The sequence below is a fragment of the Lepus europaeus genome, chromosome 14, assembly GCF_033115175.1.
Source record: "Lepus europaeus isolate LE1 chromosome 14, mLepTim1.pri, whole genome shotgun sequence".
Taxonomy (NCBI): domain Eukaryota; kingdom Metazoa; phylum Chordata; class Mammalia; order Lagomorpha; family Leporidae; genus Lepus; species Lepus europaeus.
In genome coordinates, this window is record NC_084840.1 from 17,996,837 (window position 1) to 18,016,623 (window position 19,787).

Consider the following 19,787-nt stretch of genomic DNA (forward strand, 5'->3'; position numbering starts at 1 on the left):
TGCTATTACTTAGCAACAGCTTTCCTAATGTAAGATGTGTACTTTGCAGAGTTAGGTTTTTGTAGTTTTTAGAACTACAGTAATTTTTAGACTCACATAGAAGTTGCAAAAATAGGTTAGAGCATTCCTGTGTAGCTTTTACCCAGCGTAGTTGGTTTTATGAACATAAATAATACCTTCACTAAGTAACATTTCTGTGTTAATGGGAAGAGTACTTACTTTGCCATCCTCCTCTTTCCCCTACACAATTTTGGGTTTCAGGGATATAAATATATTTTGTCTAGAGCATGCATCTAAATACAGGCCATTTTCAATAAGGACTTATTTCACATTTGGAACCTGTGTTTTCTTTTTTCTTTTTTTTTTTTTTTTTTTGACAGGCAGAGTGGACAGTGAGAGAGAGAGAGACAGAGAGAAAGGTCTTCCTTTTTCCGTTGGTTCACCCCCCAGTGGCTGCTGCGGCCCGCGCGCTGCGGCCGGCACACCGCACTGATCCGTAGCTAGGAGCCAGGTGTTTCTCCTGGTCTCCCTTGCGGGTGCAGGGCCCAAGGACTTGAGCCATCCTCCACTGCACTCCTGGGCCACAGCAGAGAGCTGGCCTGGAAGAGGAGCAACCGGGACAGAATCCGGCGCCCCGACCGGGACTAGAACCCGGGGTGCCGGCACCGCAGGTGGAGGATTAGCCTATGGAGCTGCAGTGCCGGCCAAGAACCTGTGTTTTCTTTAGAACTATTGCCAGTGTATTTCAGTATATAGGTCATAAAACATCTTTCTTTTTTTTTCCTTTTAAAGATTTATTTATTTGAAAAGCAGAGTAACAGAGAAGGGAGGGAAAGACAGAGAGAGGGAGCTCTTTCATCTGCTGATTCACTCCCCAAATGGCCACCATGGGTGGAGCTGGGCCAAGCCAAGCCAGGAGTCAGTAACTATCCAGATCTCCCACGTGGGTGTCAGAGACCCAAGCACTTGGGCCATCCTCCATGGCTTTTCTAGGTGCATTAGCAAGAAGCTGGATAGAAGGCAGCACAGCTGGAACTTGAACTGGTGCTGCAGTAGGGGATATCAGGCGGTAATTTAACTTGCAGTGCCACAGCACTCCCCCATAAAATGTCTTTGATGCGTTCTTCTTGCTTTCTGTCCTTCAGAAGGTAAGCTTTATGGGCAGATAGATTTGGATAATTCTTTTTTCTTTTTTTTTGACAGGCAGAGTGGACAGTGAGAGAGAGAGACAGAGAGAAAGGTCTTCCTTTGCTGTTGGTTCACCCTCCAATGGCTGCCGTGGCTGGCGCGGTGCAGCCAGTGCACCGCGCTGATCCGAAGGCAGGAACCAGGTGCTTATCCTGGTCTCCCATGGGGTGCAGGGCCCAAGCACTTGGGCCATCCTCCACTGCACTCCCTGGCCACAGCAGAGAGCTGGCCTGGAAGAGTGGCAACCGGGACAGAATCCAGCGCCCCGACCGGGACTAGAACTCAGTGTGTTGGCGCCACAAGGCGGAGGATTAGCCTAGTGAGCCACAGCGCCGGCCAGATTTGGATATTTCATAAGGACAGTGTTATTGAAGCTTTCACACCATTGTTTTTCCTCTTTCACCTTGGATGAGGATTTTCTTCTGCCACCTTAGGAGACCCAACTGATATGTTTCTTCTTCACAGTCCCCTTCCTCCCACTGTGGTGTAGGCCCTGTCTTCAGAATGATGGTGTCCTTCTGGTTCTTCTCAACACTGCTGATTTTTCACCAGTAGTCACCTTCTTCCCCTTTGTCTCTACTTTCTCAATTTCTAGCTTCGAAGTGAAAAGGAGACACGGAATAAACTCATTGAGTCAGACCTGAACAGCAAGTTGCAGAGTGGACTCTTTAAGAAGTAAGGCACTGAGACTTGAGAAATGAGATGAGCTTTCTTGTGTGTGGATGCCATACTTAGCTTGAGAATTTATGTGATGAACAAACTTTGTGTTTGATTTTTAGCCAGATGATCTTTAAACCCGTGAGAAAGTTTTTAGAGTGAGGAGGTGGTGTTGATACGTGGGGAGCACTGAGGACGGTTGAGTGTGTTTTCAGTTCAGAAGCTGAGATGGCACGCGGCTTTCTCTTTTCCTAACATAGGCGTTCTCAGCCCCTTACTTCTCGTAAGTTCTGTGAGTTCAGGAATCAAGTCTGTTTTGTTTACCAGCTTACCAATGCCTTGCCTGATTCCTGATGTGTAATGAGTACTCTATAAACATTTATTAAGTGACTTTTTAAAAGATTTATCTGTTCCATCATTATCAAATTTTGTAGCTTTCCTTGTTTCTGTGGGCCAAACAGGCCAAATCTTCTGGCGTGAAATGCTAATGCACAGTACACAAAAACCCAGGGTTTAGAAAAACACACAGCTGTGAAGAAGCATGTGAATATATTTCTGTTACTGCTTCTGCATAGGCTTGTAGACTTGTTCCTTTACTACACCTGACTATCAGTGAGTGAACTGGTTTCTCCTGAATTATGCTCAAGTTGTTGTCTTCACTTCAGCAAGGAGAAGATGCTCTATGAAGAGGAGACGCCCAAGTCTCAGAAACTAGAGGAAGAAAACAAAGAGTCCAGCAGCTCCAGCTCAGAGGAGGAGGAGGGTGAAGACGAAGCTTCCGAATCAGAAAATGAGAAGGAGTCGGGTAATGCAAACGTGTTCACAGCCATGCTTCTCAGTTTCTGTAACGAGGAGATCACTGCTTGTCAGAGAGCTAGCCGGGCCTCCCAGGGGTTCAAAGGGGACTTGAAGTTTCATTTTCAAGGATAAGATATCAAATTTCTAGTGACAACCTGATTGTAAAGCTGTGAGCTATGTTAGACTGTATCTTCCAGTTCCTATCTAGCCATATGATAAGGTGCACAAAGAACACAAAGAATTCTTGCTCAGGGGAGCCAACTTTCCTTACCTCAGGGTGGTAGATGGCGTAGAGACCAGATTCCAGAAAACTACTTGCCAAGAGGCAGAGAAGGTGAGATCTTGCAGATGCGCTTTTGGTCAGATTTTTTATTTTTTTTAAGATTTATTTTATTTATTTGAAAGACAGAGTTAGCGAGGTCTTCCATCCGCTGGTTTACTTCCCAAAGACTGCAACGCCTAGAAGCTGAGCTGATCCAAAGCCAGGAGCCAGGAGTTTCTTCTGGGTCTACCACATGGGTGCAGGGGCCCAAGGACTTAGGCCATCTTCTGCTTTCCCAGGCCACAGCAGAGAGCTGGATCAGAAGTGGAGCAGCTGGGAGTCAGTTGGCACCCATATGGGTTGCCGGGGCTACAGGCTGGGGCTTTAACCTGCTGTGCCACAGCAGCGGCTCTGGTCAAATACTTTTAATCAACAGTGCTGAGATTTGTCTGATTCTCTGAACAGAGTCCTTAAATCTTTTTCTTTTTTTCTCATTATGTAAAGTTCCTTCCATTCCTGAGTAGAGAATTGAGGAAGATGCAAAGTTATATTTACCTTTATGATTCTTATTGATAATATATATCATATGGAGCTTCTTATGTTTATTATCTGACAGTACTCATACAGGAACCCCAACAGTGAGTAAGGTGGTCAGACCAATAAGCTGTATCCCATCAGTTTTGAGTTATAGTTGGGCAACCACTGAGAAAAGAGGTACTAGGTTATATTGGATAGAGTCATGGGCCAACAGAATAGCTCTCATACATCGTTGGAAGTTAATGATAAAGGACGGTGTTATAGTACATATGTCCTACATTCACTGGCAGATTATCCCTCCAGATTTGACTGCATAGTAAGTTGAAATGTTTTCAAGTAGAAGACCAAGTTAGAGGGGAAAGGGTCACACATCAAGTGTGTAATGGAGGCTGCATTTGCCTCTGAACTCAGGCGTAGCTGGCCTACCCATAATGAAGGTCTTTAACTCGCTGTGTTGTCTGGCCCAGGCTCCTCATGAGGTCTGGCTTCACTGACATGACATGTCTCAAACTCAGATTCGCTGTCCCCAGAGGAGTGAGAACCCTCAGTTCTCTAGAGGAGACAGGCACCAGCGAGGGCAGCAGTTTCAGAGAGGATCCTGAGACTTGAATTTCTGTTATTAATCAGCCATAACCCTGTGGGAATACAAGGATAATATCTGTGTCAACTTATATATGTCTATCTTTGTTATATTTGTACTGTTTATTGAATATAGGTTCTAGGTTTCAAGTATTATCTGGAATTAATACGTGGGCTTGCTCTATGCTGGATAACTTTCGTTAGCTATTAAGACATTAGAAAAATGGGAGGTGGCTGCCTGAACTACTGCCGATGCTTTGGACCCCTGCCTCCAGATCTTTGCTCCCTGCAGCCCATCTCTACCTTGCGCCTTTCTGATCGTGCTGTGCCTGTGTTCAGAAACCTCTCCCCCTTCCTCTCTCCGTCTCTGTCTACAGAGTGGATCCCAAACACCACGGCCTGACCTACGGGGCTTTCATAATCTAATTCCAGCTAACCTTTTCAGTGCTGTACACAGATAAGGGCATGCTCGCACCACACTGGGTTGCTTGATTTCCTCAAACATCCTGGCTTTCCTGCCCCTGACCGTTTATTTGTGCTTAGAGTTCATTTCAGACTATAACGTGCTTGTCAAGTGATTTGCTAGAAGCTGTAGGACCTAGTAGATTGAAAAAGTCTTTCTTTAGGTTTTTCTGGTCTGGGAAGCTGAAAAGGAGTGGATTTTTTTTTTTTTTTTTTTTTTTACAGGCAGAGTAGATAGTGAGAGAGAGAGACAGAGAGAAAGGTCTTCCTTTTTGCCGTTGGTTCACCCTCCAATGGCCGCTGCGGCCGGCGCATCTCGCTGATCCAAAGCCAGGAGCCAGGTGCTTCTCCTGGTCTCCCATGCGGGTGCAGGGCCCAAGCACTTGGACCATCCTCCACTGCCTTCCCGGGCCATAGCAGAGAGCTGGCCTGGAAGAGGGGCAACCGGGATAGAATCCGGTGCCCCGACCAGGACTAGAACCCGGTGTGCCGGCGCCGCAAGGCGGAGGATTAGCCTGTTAAGCCACGGCGCTGGCCAGGAGTGGACATTTTCACTCTTTTGCCATTGCTTAAGGGTTCCCCTCCTATGTCCCTCTGGTACTTTGTACTATTATTTCTCTGTCACACTCACTGTTTTGGCTGGAAACTCTGTGTTTAACATTGTACCCCTAGGTCTCAGCTCACTGCTTTGCACATGACAGGCAATCACCGTTATTGAATGTTTTTTGCTGAATATGTCCAGTAGGGTAGTGTGAAAGCATATACATGAATGAAATGCAAGTCCCATGAGTGATACAAATGCAGCCAGTGGTATCCACTAGTCAGAGAGATTATATCTAGCTCAGGGAATTATAACAAAACTTTACATTTGCATAGTGTTTTTTTACTTTGCAGTGTACTTAATGTGTTTACTTAACCCTTGTTGCCAAACTGTGGAATGTTATTTTTACCACTTTCTAGAATGGGCAATTGACTGTATGAGATTAGGTAAATCAGATTTCACAGTTAGAAAGTGGCCTGCCTGAGATCCTGACCTTGATCTGGGACTTCTCAGAATAGCAGGGATCCTGGAAATTATCAGCCTAAGAAGTGAAAGGTAAAACTGTAGAAAAGGATGAGATCCCAAGGGAGAGATTGTCTAGAAAAAAGGCACAGAAAAAAAATCTCAGTCACACTAGGTTTAGGAAGTGAAGTGGAATCAGTGAAAGAGGAAATGCAAATGTCATCAGAAAGACTGAGAAAAACCAGGATATGTGGTCTGCATCAGAGAAGCCGCGGGAGTGGTGAGAAAGGAGAGCAGTTGGGATCTAATCCTAGAGAGCAGTTTCAGGAACCTGGGGTAGGCAGAAGGCAGATGGTTCCAGATGCTTCCTCGACTCTGTAGTTTTCCACCAGCTGAAATTGTACTCATGTTTCAGAACCCAGCTCAGATCAGTTTCCTTTATGAAGCCTTATGGTATATATAGAAAGTCTTTTTTTCTCTCCTCTGACTCCTGTAGCTATGAGGGTACTTCAAAAAGTTCATGGAAAAATGCAATTAAAAGGTAAGTTTATTTTTATACAGAGTATTTTTTAACTCCTTGCATAGTCGTTCCATAAAACTCATTTTCCATGAGCTTTTTCAAGTACCCTAGTGTTTGTTTGAACTTCCTTTATATTACTTATACTGTTTAGTACTCAAGTGATTTCTCCTTTTTATCATGTCTTCTGTTCCTCCATGGCAAGCTTCAGAAGTGTTTGATTATATTATGTGTGTCATTCATCTTTCTGTCTTACCATAGTGCCAGGCACAGGACTTCTGTGTGGTAGGTGCTTGGTAAATATATGTTGCAAAAGCACAAAGATTTCCTTTAACCTTTTCTAAAAGTTGCCTGTTATATATGTGTATATGAAACAAATTTCTGTGAGAGTATTTATCCTATTTTTAAGGATGCACAGATACACAGTTGTCATGTGTCTTACCGATAAATGTTTTAATTTTATTTTGAGGTGTCCATAAACAATTTGATTTGGATTTTATTTTATTTTATTTGACAGGCAGAGTGGATAGTGAGAGAGAGAGAGACAGAGAGAAAGGTCTTCCTTTTTGCCGTTGGTTCACCCTCCAATGGCCGCTGCGGTCGGCGCATCTCGCTGATCCAAAGCCAGGAGCCAGGTGCTTCTCCTGGTCTCCCAGGCGGGTGCAGGGCCCAAGCACTTGGGCCATCCTCCACTGCCTTCCTGGGCCATAGCAGAGAGCTGGCCTGGAAGAGGGGCAACTGGGATAGAATCCGGCTCCCCAACCGGGACTAGAACCCGGTGTGCCGGTGCCGCAAGGTGGAGGATTAGCCTGTTAAGCCATGGCGCCGGCCTGGATTTTATTTTTATTCTTTTATTTATTTGACTTAAACAACTTAAACATTTGGTATATCAGTTATATATTGCCATTTAACAAACCATCCAAAAACTTAGTGTCTTACAAGAACTTAGAAGTCCTTTCTCTGGGTTGGCAATTTGGCAAGGGCTTGGCTGGATGGCTTGTTTCCTCCAGTAGTATTGCTGGGCTCAGTCATATCTTTGTGATATGTTAATAAGTCAACGAGGGAGGTCTGATCCTTTGTGTTGGTTGGCCAGGAGGTTTTAGGGCAAGTGGACCATGTGTCTTTTATCATTAGGCTGGCTTGTTTCTGTATCTTCAAGGGCAGCTGAATTCCAAGAGCAATCAGAGAGGCCAAGGCTCAATACACAAGCACTGTCCAAGCTTCTGCCTGTGTCACATTTGCTAATATCTCAGTGCCTATAGCACATTATAGGATCCACCCCACAGTCAGTATAAGAAAGTGCTACCCAAGAGTGTTTTTTTTTTTTTTTTTTTTTTGACAGGCAGAGTGGACAGTGAGAGAGAGACAGAGAGAAAGATCGTCTTCCTTTGCCGTTGGTTCACCCTCCAATGGCCGCCACGGCTGGCGCACTGCAGCCAGCGCACCGCGCTGATCCGAAGGCAAGAGCCAGGTGCTTCTTCCTGGTCTCCCATGGGGTGCAGGGCCCAAGCACTTGGGCCATCCTCCACTGCACTCCCAGGCCACAGCAGAGAGCTGGCCTGCAAGAGGGGCAACTGGGACAGAATCCAGCGCCCCGACCCGGACTAGAACCCGGTGTGCTGGCGCCGCAAGGCGGAGGATTAGCCTATTGAGCCATGGCGCCGGCCAAATTCAAGGACACATGGTTCACTGGGAGCTATTACTGTAACCTGTTTGTCTCATTTGGCTAGTAAGGTGGATTTCTTGGGGGTAGAGATATTCGGATATCCGAAGCCAGGATAGTATTCGGATAGTATTTAAAGAATGACTTGATATTCACAATAACAATGAAAGTAACTGGTAACATTAATAATAACACAAGATACTTAACTATCGCCAGTCATTGAGCTGCACAATTTAAAAAATACTATTATATCTTTAAAATAATTATCATGAGGTAAGAATTAAAATCCTCGATTAACCAGTGAGAAAATAGAGGTTCAAATATGATAACTTCCAAGTATTACACAGTTAGGATGTGGTTTAAAAATGTCACAGAAGGCCTAGTGGGTAAAGACGCCGCCTACAGTGCTGGCATTCCATATGGGCATCGGTTCAAGTCCTGGCTGCTTCACTTCCAATTCAGCTCTCTGCTGTGGCCTGGGAAAGCAGTAGAAGATGGCCCAATGTGGGAGACTTGGAAGAGATTCCTGGCTCCTGGCTCCGGATTGGTGCAGCTCTGGCCATTGTGGCCATCTGGAGAGTGAACCAGCAATGGAAGAACTCTCTCTCTCTGCCTCTCTTTCTCTCTTTGTGTAACTCCAACTTTCAAATAAATAAATAAATCTTTTTTAAAAAAAGTCACAGAATTCATGGATGGATTACACAGACCAGAACCATGCCCACTAGGTGCAGGCACTGTGCTAGTAATTTAATACAGAGCAGTGAATAGAACAGACAAGGTTTCTGCCTGGTGAAAATACTGAGATGGACCACTCCTGTTTATGTTAATGTGAGTGTAGCTACTAAAGTTCTGTAGCTTAACATGTAACATCCTCTCTAATCCTTTTTATCTTTATTTTTTAATGTAAACCCGAGAATACCTATTATTTACATTGGGCCTGCCACTTCACTAACAGATGTGTATATTTTGATTTCTTTTTTTCTTTAAAGATTTATTTATTTATTTGAAAGTCAGAGTTACACAGAGAGAGGAGAGGCAGAGACAGAGAGAGAGGTCTTCCATCTGCTGGTTCACTCCCCAAATGGCCGCAACAGCCGGAGCTGCGCCTATCCGAAGCCAGGAGCTAGGAGCTTCTTCCAGGTCTCTCACATGGGTGCAGGAGCCCAATGACTTGGGCCATCTTCCACTGCTTTCCCAGGCCATAGCAGAGAGCTGGATTGGAAGTGGAGCAGCCAGGTCTCGAACCAGCACCCATATGGGATGCCGGTGCTTCAGGCCAGGGCATTAATCCACTGTGCCACAGAGCTGGCCCCACATTTTGAGTTCTGAACCATTATTTATGTCTTTTATTTCTCTTCCACCTGCCAATCAGTATTATCTTCCAGTTTCTTCCATGGTTTGATTTCTGTGGTGGACTCTGACTAATATTACAGTTTTCCCTTATTGTTTCCTCTCTCAGGATTTTCCTCTTCTCTGAACTCCATAGCAATTGTTGATCTGAATCAACCAGTTTTAACACCTAAATTATATATGTATATATCTTGTTACTATCAGCATTTCTTTCTCTCTCTTTATAGATTTATTTATTTATTTGAAAGCAGAGTTATAGAAAGAGAGAGAGAGAGATCTTCCATTCTCTGGTTCACTCCCCAGATGGCCACAGTAGCCCCAGCTGGGCCTCACCAAAGCCAGGAGCCTGGAAGTCCATCCAGGTCTCCTACATGGGAGGTAGGCCCAGGTACTTGAGCCATCTTTTACTGCTTGCCAGGCACATTAGCAGGGAGCTGGATTGGAAGTGGAGTAGCCAGGACTGAAACAAGAGCTCAGATGGGATGCAGGTTTCACAGATGGCCGCGTAACCACTGCACCACAATGCCAGCCCTTCAGTGGAGTTACCCAGAAAGCAAGGTCAATCATTTTCTGGTCTTTCCAGCCCACCCTCCAAAAAATAAAGAGTAGATTCCTATGTAGTTACTGATGATTTTTTATATATAACTACTAATTTGGAGAGAATTTTTATCTGGAAATTGAAGTTGGAACCTACCAAAATGAGCATACCATTGAGTTTGTTTTCTTCCATCAATAATTGCTTGAGATTTCATCTTAGTTTGAGCCAGACATCACATAGCCCTAATAACATGTTTGGAACATGGGCAGCCCCTTTCTATTAGCAGAAAAGCTCATATGCACACAGAGATAAGATTTCATACTTGCACTTGTTGCTTCTCTTGTCTTAAATAACAGATAAAAAGCCAGAAGCCATTGTCAGCCATTCCAACTCTGAGAGCAAGAGTAGTATCATGGAGCAGATACCAGCGCCAGCTCAGAATGCCTTCTCTGCCTCTTCTACTAGGAGAGTGAGTACTGTGGAATTACTTTGGCTGTTATATTTCACCCTACTGCAATAACACAACATTTAGAAAGACCTTAAAAATACTCTCTTGCAAAACAATGTACATTCTTGCCTGTGTTAGTCTTCTCCCATGATAAATTACCTCAGACCAGGAGACGTAAACAGAAAGTTATTTCCCATAGTTCTGGAGGCTGGGATGTCTCAGACCAAGGTACCAGTGGTTTTTTACTTCCTGGTAAGGGCTCTCTTCCCAACTTGAAGCTAGCTACCTTCTTGCTACCTCTTAATGTAGTGGACAGAGAGAGCTCTTCTTATAAGGGCACTAGTCCTGTGAGATTAGGGTCCTACATTTATGACCTCATTTAACCCTCATCATCTCCTTATAGGCCTTGCCTCCAAATATAATTACATTTGGGGTTGGGACCTCAACATATGAATTTATAGGGTCCAGACATTCAGTCTAATTACATTATCCAAAAAATTCCTATAAAACCATAATCAAACAAATTTGACTATACTATTTTAAGATAACACATATATACATAGTCTGGGACCAAAGAAATTTTGTCATTTGCCTGTTTTCTTCATTATCTGAAGTTAGCTGTATGTAAAGTTTGGACTGGACTGGGGAGTCATCTCATTCCCTGAATTAATTGTTTTGATCACTGTTCTCCTTTTTTTACTTCAAAAGCTAAATTTCATAAGTAAAATCTTCATACCTTATGATGGGTAGATGGCGGAGGTAGGAAGTATTGAATAGCAGAGGCGGTTCCTCCTGTATTCTGTGCAGCCCCTCAGAGTCTCTAGGTGTCCACTCAGTGAGGCAGAGCTGGGCGATGGCTGCTCTGCAAAGGACACATTTAGCTTTCAGGTTAAAAATTGATCTGAGTTCTTTGAAATGAAGCTGTGGAAAAAGCTCTGTGGTTTTATAGTTGTCAAGTTATTGATCTTCTTAGCGCCTAGTAAATTGGAAAGATGGCATATGGAATCCTTGTGGAAATGAGGGAACAAAGCCCGGGCTACTTATTTGTTCCTAGAGCTATCACTGGGCACCATTCGAGAGGTTTACATAGTATGCAGTCCTCACTCATGCTCCAGTCATTTAGGTGGAGCTCATAGATTGCCACTGCTTCTATGTGAAACTAATCTTTATTTTTAAAAAATAAAAACATTAAGTCAAAAAAATACAAGCACACACATGTGCTTATTATAGTTTGCTAAAATAATTCTGGGACAGGCATTTTTTACCTTAGAATGAGAGTAACTTACAGAAAGCTGATTGAGCCTCCAGAGCTGAAAGGAGTTGTGAGTATATTAAGATGGCAGATGGAAGAAAGAAGACTGAGCTGGAGACGAAGGGCTTAACTTTTATCGCATTTTCACCATCCCGGGCAGAGAAAACGGCTTGACACGGGGAGAAGGACTGAAGCGTCCTTTCAGAGTTCCCCAGGCTCAGGAAGGGACTGCTGGCTGGTGTTAACAACCAGTCATACTTCAAAATGGTCCTTGGGTTGACGGTAGTCTATTATATTTCCCTAGTTTGCAACAAACTGCAATAATTAACTATAATATAAGCTTTCTTTTGTGTTTATTGTTCTTTTTTTAATGTAGTGATGGTGATGGTTTTTTCTTTTATGAGAAGATGACAAAATATAAAAGGTGGCAGTTGTTTGAATTTTTTTGGTCTTGATTTTGCTGGTCAGTGAAAAAATATAACACATGGAACTGCTGGCCTATCTCAAATAAATTATCTTCTTTAAGTCAACAGTCAGAATTTGAGTAGAGTTACCTCTAGTATTTTTACTGTTATTATTATTGTTATTTTTTTTTTTTTGACAGGCAGAGTGGATAGTGAGAGAGAGAGACAGAGAGAAATGTCTTCCTTTTTTGCCGATGGTTCACCCTCCAATGGCCGCTGCGGTCGGCACATCTCGCTGATCCAAAGCCAGGAGCCAGGTGCTTCTCCTGGTCTCCCATGCGGGTGCAGGGCCCAAGCACTTGGACCATCCTCCACTGCCTTCCCGGGCCATAGCAGAGAGCTGGCCTGCAAGAGGGGCAACCAGGATAGAATCCGGCGCCCCAACCAGGACTAGAACCTGGTGTGCCGGCGCCGCAAGGCAGAGGATTAGCCTGTTAAGCCATGGCGCCGGCCTACTGTTATTAACTTTTTACACCCAGTACCTTAAAATATATTTATACATTAACTCATCATGTTTATTCTAGTCTAGATATATATGTATACTTCAAAAAGTTCATGGAAAATGGAATTAAAACACAAGCTTATTTTTGCACAAAAATTTTGATAGTATATTTTTTCTCATGTATTTTTTCTTTCTTTTTTTTTTTTTTAAAGATTTATTTATTTGAAAGGCAGAGTTACAGAGAGAGAAGGGGAAACACACACACACACACACACATAGAGGTGTTTCATCTACTAGTTCACTCCTCAAATGGCTGCAGTGGCCAAAGCCAGGAGGTTGGAACGCTATGCAGATTTCCCACATGGGTGGCAGGGGCCCAAGTACTTGGGCTGTCTTCTGCTTTCCCAGGTGCATTAGTGGATACCTGGAATGGAAGTGGAGTAGCTTCTAGGATGCTGGTGTTGCAGGCAGCAGGTGGATCCACTGCACCACAATGCCAACCCCATAATATGCATTTTTCATGAATTTTTTGAAGACCTTTTATATGCATTGATTTCAAGGTTTTCATGCATCAAAGTAAACTTTATCTCCAGGAGAATTAAGCTCATTATTACCATTTTATAGATGTGCATGTTGAGACCTAGAGAAGTGAAATGTCTCGTTTTCAGTGATATGTGAGTCAAGAGAAGATGTCATACCAGAACTCTGTCTCCTGGTGCTCTGGGTTAGTGTTACTTGCATAAGGAGAGCAAATGGCATTTAATTTCCCAGGGCAGCTCTGTCAGCTAGCAGTGTGTTAAGAATCTGAGACTATTGCCTTGAGAGGTTACTAGCATCTGCCCGGTGGGGAAGGGAACGTTGGCAGAAAGCTGCCCTGTGTTCTTCTACAGTTTTGTGTTGCCTCCCCAAAACTCGTTAGGTGTGGAAAAGCCCATCAGTCTGGAAAAGAATAGCCAGGACCTTTCCTTTTCATCCCTTCGCTTTGCCTCTTCCCTCACAGCACTCCTCCAGCTTCTTCAATAAGTCAGAAGAGCCCAAAGATGAGTCCCCTTCGTCGTGGAGACTGGGACTCAGGAAGACTGGCAGCCACAACATGCTGAGCGAGGCGGCCAACTCCAGGGAGGCTCTGCGGGACCGCGGCTCCTCCATCTACCGCTCCTCGTCAAGCCCTCGGATTTCCGCTCTGCTCGACAATAAAGAAAAGGTGTGGTTTGGGCAGGATATGGGGGAATTTCAAGACAGTTTTCTTCCGTGAAAATTCCATCTTGGGAACAAATGAAGTGTTTTCTAGGCTATTAGTTGATTCTGGAAGTACAAAGCCTTTAAAGGGAGCAGGCATAGTGACAGTTTAGCCAAGTAGCTGTTTGTTTGCTTTTATTTACTTGGCAAAAAAGCATTGGGGGGGGGGGGCTTTTTTCTATTGGCTTACTGTGTGTTTATTCTTCTTAGCCACCTAGAGCAAAACAGTGGATCAGAAACACAAAAATTTGAATATGGCCTAAAATGTTCTTCTGAACCAATACCAGAAACTTACTCTTAAAACAAAAAAAGATTTATTTATTTGAAAGGCACAGTTGCAGAGGGAGAGGAGAGACAGAGAGATCTTTTGTCCCCTGGTTTACTCCCCAAATGGCTGCAACAGCCAGGGTTGGGCCAGGCTGAAACTAGGAGCCAGGTCTCCCACACAGATGCGAAGGCCCAAGAACTTGGGCCATTCTCTGCAGCTTTCGCAGGCATATTTGCAGGGAGGTGGATTGGAAATGGAGCATTCGGGACTCGACCCAGCACCTGTGTGGAATGCCAGTGCTATAGGCTATGACTTAAGCCTCTGTGCCACAGCGCTGGCCCCAGATACTTCCTTTTTTTTTTTTTTTTTTTTTAAGATTTATTTATTCATTTGAAAGGCAGAGTTACAGAGAGAGAGAAGGAGAGAAAGAAAGAGAGAGAGAGAGAAAGAGAGATCTTCCATGTGCTGGTTCACTCCCCAAATAGGCTGCAACGGCCAGAGCTGGGCTGATCCAAAGCCAGCAGCCAGGAGCTTCCTTGAGGTCTCCCATGTTTGTACAGGAGCCCAAGAACTTGGGCCATCTTCTACTGCTTTCCCAGGCCATAGCAGGGAGCTGGATTGGAAATGGAGCGGCCAGGACTCAAACCCCTGTAGACCATGGCTTTAACCCATTGTGCCCATACATGATGCTGGTGCTGTAGATTGTGGCTTTAAACCTGCACCACAGCACTGGCCCCTGAAACTTACTCTTTTAATGTTAGAAACAAAATTCTCTAAACTGGGCTTTGAATTCAAATAAAGCTCAGACAAGTTAGCACCCAGGGGGGGAAAAAAACCGTGATTTTTTTCATTTGTAGATTACGAGCAGACTAACATCACAACTAGTTCATCTGTGTATTCATAGAAGATGAGTAAATTTTTGTTTTCTTCACATTTGGTTCTAGATTTTCCAGGGCTCCCTTAGTACTCTCCTCTGAGGTCTGGCTTTCCTATAGTCACAGTCCTCGGCTCTGCCTTGCGTTGTGGAGACTGCTAAAGGGGTGAGAGGTCATAGGTGGATTAGCTCTACCACACTCGAATTTGCCGAGGGTGTTGTCAGGAAGCTGCCTCTCCAGGAAGGTTTGCTGGGGACTAAAGGCAAAGCTGGTGCTTTGTGTGATGTGTGCTGCTGTTTTCTTTCTTTGATCATCCTGACTTTTCCCATCAGAACTGTTTCCCTACAGGCTGGGTTTTAATGGAAGAAAGTTAGGAATAAACTTTTGGATGCTAACCTTCTGTAATATTGTTGAAAGTGGGATTAATGATGAGTGCAGAGATAAGATTATATAGGTATATTAAGTTCTGCTTTCCTACCCAAAATGTGTTTACGCTGTGTCAACACGGTATCTTCCTTGGGCTTTATGCTTGTTGTTATTTTACAGGAGAGAGAAAACAGAGGCTATTTCAGTTCCCTAGTGCCCCGGAGACTCAACAGCACAAGTGACGCTGAAGAAAAGGAGAACAGGTAACCTCAGTGCAGGCCGGAAGTGGTCCTCTTTGCCTGGCCTGGTGATCTGTGAATGTCCTCTGCATACTATGAGTTGTTGGTTGCTTCTGCTTACTTTGCTTCCCCTTCAAATTGTAACTTCAGCTTAGATGTTACTCTCTTTAGGAAGTCTCCCTTGACCATGCTGAGTGTGGATTAGGTGTAGTTCACCAGCAGGCTCTGCAAACAGAGGGTCTGTGTCTATCTAGTTTTTCAAAGGCCCCTAGTGCCTACCACATAATAAATACTATCATTGAATTCAGCCACTCAACTTCTGATTTGTAAGTAGATAAAATTTAAAGTGTTTCTCATCAAATGGATACGGAAGTTAAAGTGATAGTGTTTTTCTTTTAAAGATTTATTTGTTTATTTGAAAAGCAGAGTTACAGAGAGAGAGGCAGAGAAAGACCTTCCCTCTGCTAGTTCACCCCTCAGATGGCCACAATGGCCAGGGCTAAGCCAGCTTGTAGCCAGCAGCCAGGAGCTTCATCTGGATCTGTCTTGCAGGTTGCAGGGACCCAAGCACTTGGGCCATCTTCTACTTTTCCCAGGCCAGTAGCAGGGAGCTGGATCAGAAGTGGAATAGAAATCAATTGAACCGGTGCCCATATGGGATACTGTACCACAACTCCAGCCCTAAATGATAGCTGTTTTCTTAAAAATATGATTTATTTACGAAGAAGTTGAAATGAATTTAGGATTTTGAACTATTGCTGCAACTCAGGACAGAGCTTGGCCTAGAACCTGTCTTCACTAAATGGGGTTCTTCAGTCAGCAGTAGCGTCTCTGGGGTGCAGGAGAGAACAGAACTCTGACTCTCAGCTTCCAGCCCAGAACTGGTGAATTAGAATCCGTATCTTTATCAAATTCCCTCAGATTCCCTTCAAATACACATTGAAGTTGGAGAAGGACCGCTCTGGAGAACCTCACCTAGTGTGGGGACACACAGCTTTTGCTGAGCCCAGTTGTGTGTCGCAAACCCTGCTACTTCCCCTTCCTGGAGGCTTTCATTTATGAATGCCAAAGAGGATCTCAGCAAGTCCTTCCTTTCTCCTTCAGAAGTCCTCTTTCCCTGGGGACAGGCTTCATCTTAGCCACCAGCCACTTCCCCGCAGCCTCCTGCCAGGGACTACAAGGCTTAGAAGCATTTCACATGATGAAATTGGTACCTTTTGAAATTGGTTGACTTTGAAATTTATAAGAGAAAGCACACAGTAATTCTGAACTCTCCCTCTGTACAGAAAACAGCCACGTAAAACAGATAATTACTTGAAGAATGTGTCTAGTTCTTTAGCCATATTAAGTGTACCTACCAGGCTCTTCCCTCCCTGTCTGCATTGTATCATGGACAGAAACTGCTTTCTCTTATGCCTCTACAGAGAATCGGCTGTTAACCTAGTGCGGAGTGGCTCCTATACCCGGCAGCTGTGGAGGGATGAGGCGAAGGGAAATGACACCCCACAGACAGCTGCCCCTTCGACCTATGTGTCACCCTACTTGAAAAGGTACCAGGCTCACGGGGTGGGCAATGGATTTCCTCCACTCTGGCCATGGGAATGGGGGTCATAACTGCATGCCTTTTTATATCCAATTAGCACCACAGAAATGAATCAAAAATGAATTACTTTTAGATTTCTTGGGATTAACATCTTGACTAACTTAACATTAACTTATTTTCTTGATAACTGAATTAAAGTAAGCTAATTCTAAATTCTCACCACACACCTGACTTTTTATTCCATTCTCTCAGTCCTGTTAAAATCGCCAATCAGAAGTGACTTCTCATAATCTCTGGGCAAGACTGAATTTAACTCACCCTTGTCCAGTGGCTGCCTTTTCTTTTTCTAAAGCTAGAGCAGTTCTTATCTCGAGTTATATTTTTGGGGGGAAGAAGGAGGGGCACTGTAGGGTGGTGAAGGGTGGGACATGGGGACAGTTTTCTGTTACATTACAGAAGTTTCACTTAGGGACTTGAGTTGTTTTTTTTTTATGACTTTAATGGCCCTCAGATCCATCAAGATGTGAAACTCGCAAGTTTGGTGCAGAGAAGGTACATGGGTTTCCTTCCTCTCTTCTCGACTATCTTCCCTTTTCTGCAGTTATTTTCTTTGCCACATACTAGCCAGCACGCAAAGCACCTCTGCCAGAGCCATTAAGCAACAAAATATCCTTAGTTAATATTTTAATTTGAACTTTGCTGCTGATGTGGAAGATTCTGTTTTTCACTGCTTATTTTGAATTTTTTTCTTCACTTCCACTTAACCGCTCCAACTGCCTCTTCACATCATAACTTTCATTGTTCAATTTTCTAGATGATTGGTTAGCTTAGAAACAGGCTTTGGCAATAGACTTTATGAGCAGGTTAGCTATTTGGGGTCAAAACCGATTTCTATTTGACAGGAAGATTCTTATTAACTAGTTAATATTGGAAGATGGGAAATAGAAAGCTATGAAACAAACAGCCACTGTTACTCCAAAGTTTTCTTGAGTTCTGTAGATCCATTCTGTAAGAGAGGGCTGCATGTTCAAAATATACAAGTTCCATGGTCTGACTGTTATGTAAGCCAGCTGGTTTTGGCTTTATAAAGCAATTATCTATTTGTCTGAAAAGCTGAGGCCTTGGTCTACCTACAAAATCAATAAATTGTTTTTGTAATATAATATTCTAGGTTTAAAAAACAGAGAAAACTGCCATTGACTTTCCAGACATGGAATTATTTTGTGGTGTTATTTTGTGGTGAGGTTGCTGATTTTCATCATCCAAATCATCAGCAAATAGGTGGAGTGGCATTGGTTTAATAGGTGTAGTTTGGCAAAGTGACAATGAACGGAGGGGGGAAGGGCTGTCTGTGTTTAGAGTGGGGACAATGCCTAATTATGTGAAAACTTTTGGAGGAACATTCTACAACTTTGCTTCATACTTTGAGTTTCCAAAGCTCTTCTCAAACTCTAAAGCATGTTTTGATTCTGTTAAACTCCTGTCTTATGATCTTTTCAAGAGGAAAAAAAAAATCTTACCATTCCCATTTTTAAAAGAAAGTGTGGGGAAAATATCTTTCTTAGCTATGCGAAACTTGGGTATACTTTGCATTTTCTAGTTCATCTCTTCTCTTTATGAGAGGCTGGAGTTCCTCTCATGTGCCCCGGGAACACACTTCTTTTTCAAAAAAGGCATTATAATCAATAAGTATTTTAAAAAATTCTAACTCCAGATTTTTTTTTTTTTGCTGCAATTGAGATATTTCTTACAAAGGAAAAATTGGCTTTTACCACCTATACAGTATTACTTTCTAGAGTTTGTGCTTGAAATCCTCCCAAAGATATGTTTGCTTTAAGTACAGTAACCAGTTCACAGAACTTCTTTACTCTTACCCTCTTTTTCATTTCAAATCTCTTCTTCCAAACCTGTTCAAATTCCCTGATCCTACTGTAGCTTTCGCAATGCTGCTTCTGTATCAGGTAGATATTTGGGGTTGCATGATTTTTTTGCCTTGGGATGGTTGGAAATTGTATTTTCTAATAAGTTATTTCCTATTATTTCTCTTTCTTAGCTTCTACTCTTGCCTCATATATTCTTCTTTTCTGCTTTCCTCTGTTAAATATCACCTCTCCTCCTTCACGCCCTTTGTACTTTTGGATGATTGACCAAAAGATCATCCTTCAATGAGTGACGGTTCCTTCACTCTTGAATGATTGCCTGCTTACTGCCAGTGACCCAGCTCTGGCTGGGGTTGATCACTCTGCTTCCCAGTTATAATACCCTCGCCTTGGTCCACACATTCATTTTGAAAGTGCACAATCTGGGTGGGAAGGTGGTATGGGAAATGGTGGGTGGACAGCATGTCCTGAAGAAAGTGACTGTGTGCTGTTTTGCAGTGCTTCATTTGGTAGAAGTAGTGACCCCACAAGTCCCTACATTTCAGCCAATCGCAATTCATCTCCTGCTACCTCACCCATTACCATTGGTTCATCTACCTCTCTGGGCAGCCAGTGGCAACCTGCCTCTTCTTGCTCTGCACCAGTCAGTGCAAACACTACTGCATCTGTCCACCATGGCAGGTAAGGCTTCCCAGAGCCATTGGAGTTACATCCGTCAGAGTTATGCCTCTGGAAACACATGAGGTTCTGTCACTGTAGAAGCAAGCTTGAATTCCTGTAAAAACGTCCATAATTTCGTGAGGATGCTTTTGCTTTGACTTTTATTGGCCATTCAACAGTTGCTGATTGAATAATCAAAGGGAAGGAGTTGTTGCACTTGATATTTAAGCATGACCTTATTATGATTACTTTCATCTCCCAATCATCTTACCAGTTATGAGAACAATTTTTTTGTTTTGTTTTTTAAGGATTTATTTATTTATTTGAAAGGCAGAGTTACAGAGAGGCAGAGAGAGAGAGATCTTCCATCAGCTGTTTCAATCCCCAGATGGCTGCAATGGCCAGAGCTGGGCTGATCCAAAACCAGGAGCCAGGAGTTGCTTCCAGGCTCCCAGGCAGGTGCAGAGGCCCAAGGACTTGGGCCATCTTCTGCTTTCCCAGGCCATAGCAGAGAGCTGGATTGGAAGTGGAGCAGCTGGGACTCGAACTGATGCCCA

The 19,787-nt window shown here is 43.6% G+C and overlaps 1 protein-coding gene across 9 annotated transcripts in view; it reads left to right on the plus strand.

Moving 5' to 3' along the window:
- PPP1R12B (protein phosphatase 1 regulatory subunit 12B) overlaps nucleotides 1-19,787 on the plus strand; it is a 218,667-nt gene that overhangs the window by 69,102 nt on the left and 129,778 nt on the right. For 4 of the 9 annotated variants that reach the window (XM_062211596.1, XM_062211597.1, XM_062211602.1 and 1 more), the window contains exons 7-13: nucleotides 1,784-1,863; nucleotides 2,511-2,650; nucleotides 9,911-10,023; nucleotides 13,161-13,364; nucleotides 15,089-15,171; nucleotides 16,572-16,697; nucleotides 19,069-19,251. In XM_062211596.1, coding sequence (XP_062067580.1) covers nucleotides 1,784-1,863; nucleotides 2,511-2,650; nucleotides 9,911-10,023; nucleotides 13,161-13,364; nucleotides 15,089-15,171; nucleotides 16,572-16,697; nucleotides 19,069-19,251 — 929 coding nt within the window. Of the gene's footprint in view, nucleotides 1-1,783; nucleotides 1,864-2,510; nucleotides 2,651-9,910; nucleotides 10,024-13,160; nucleotides 13,365-15,088; nucleotides 15,172-16,571; nucleotides 16,698-17,201; nucleotides 17,243-19,068; nucleotides 19,252-19,787 lie in introns of those variants that run through there. The other 5 variants (XM_062211598.1, XM_062211601.1, XM_062211605.1 and 2 more) reach the window with 3 other exon arrangements.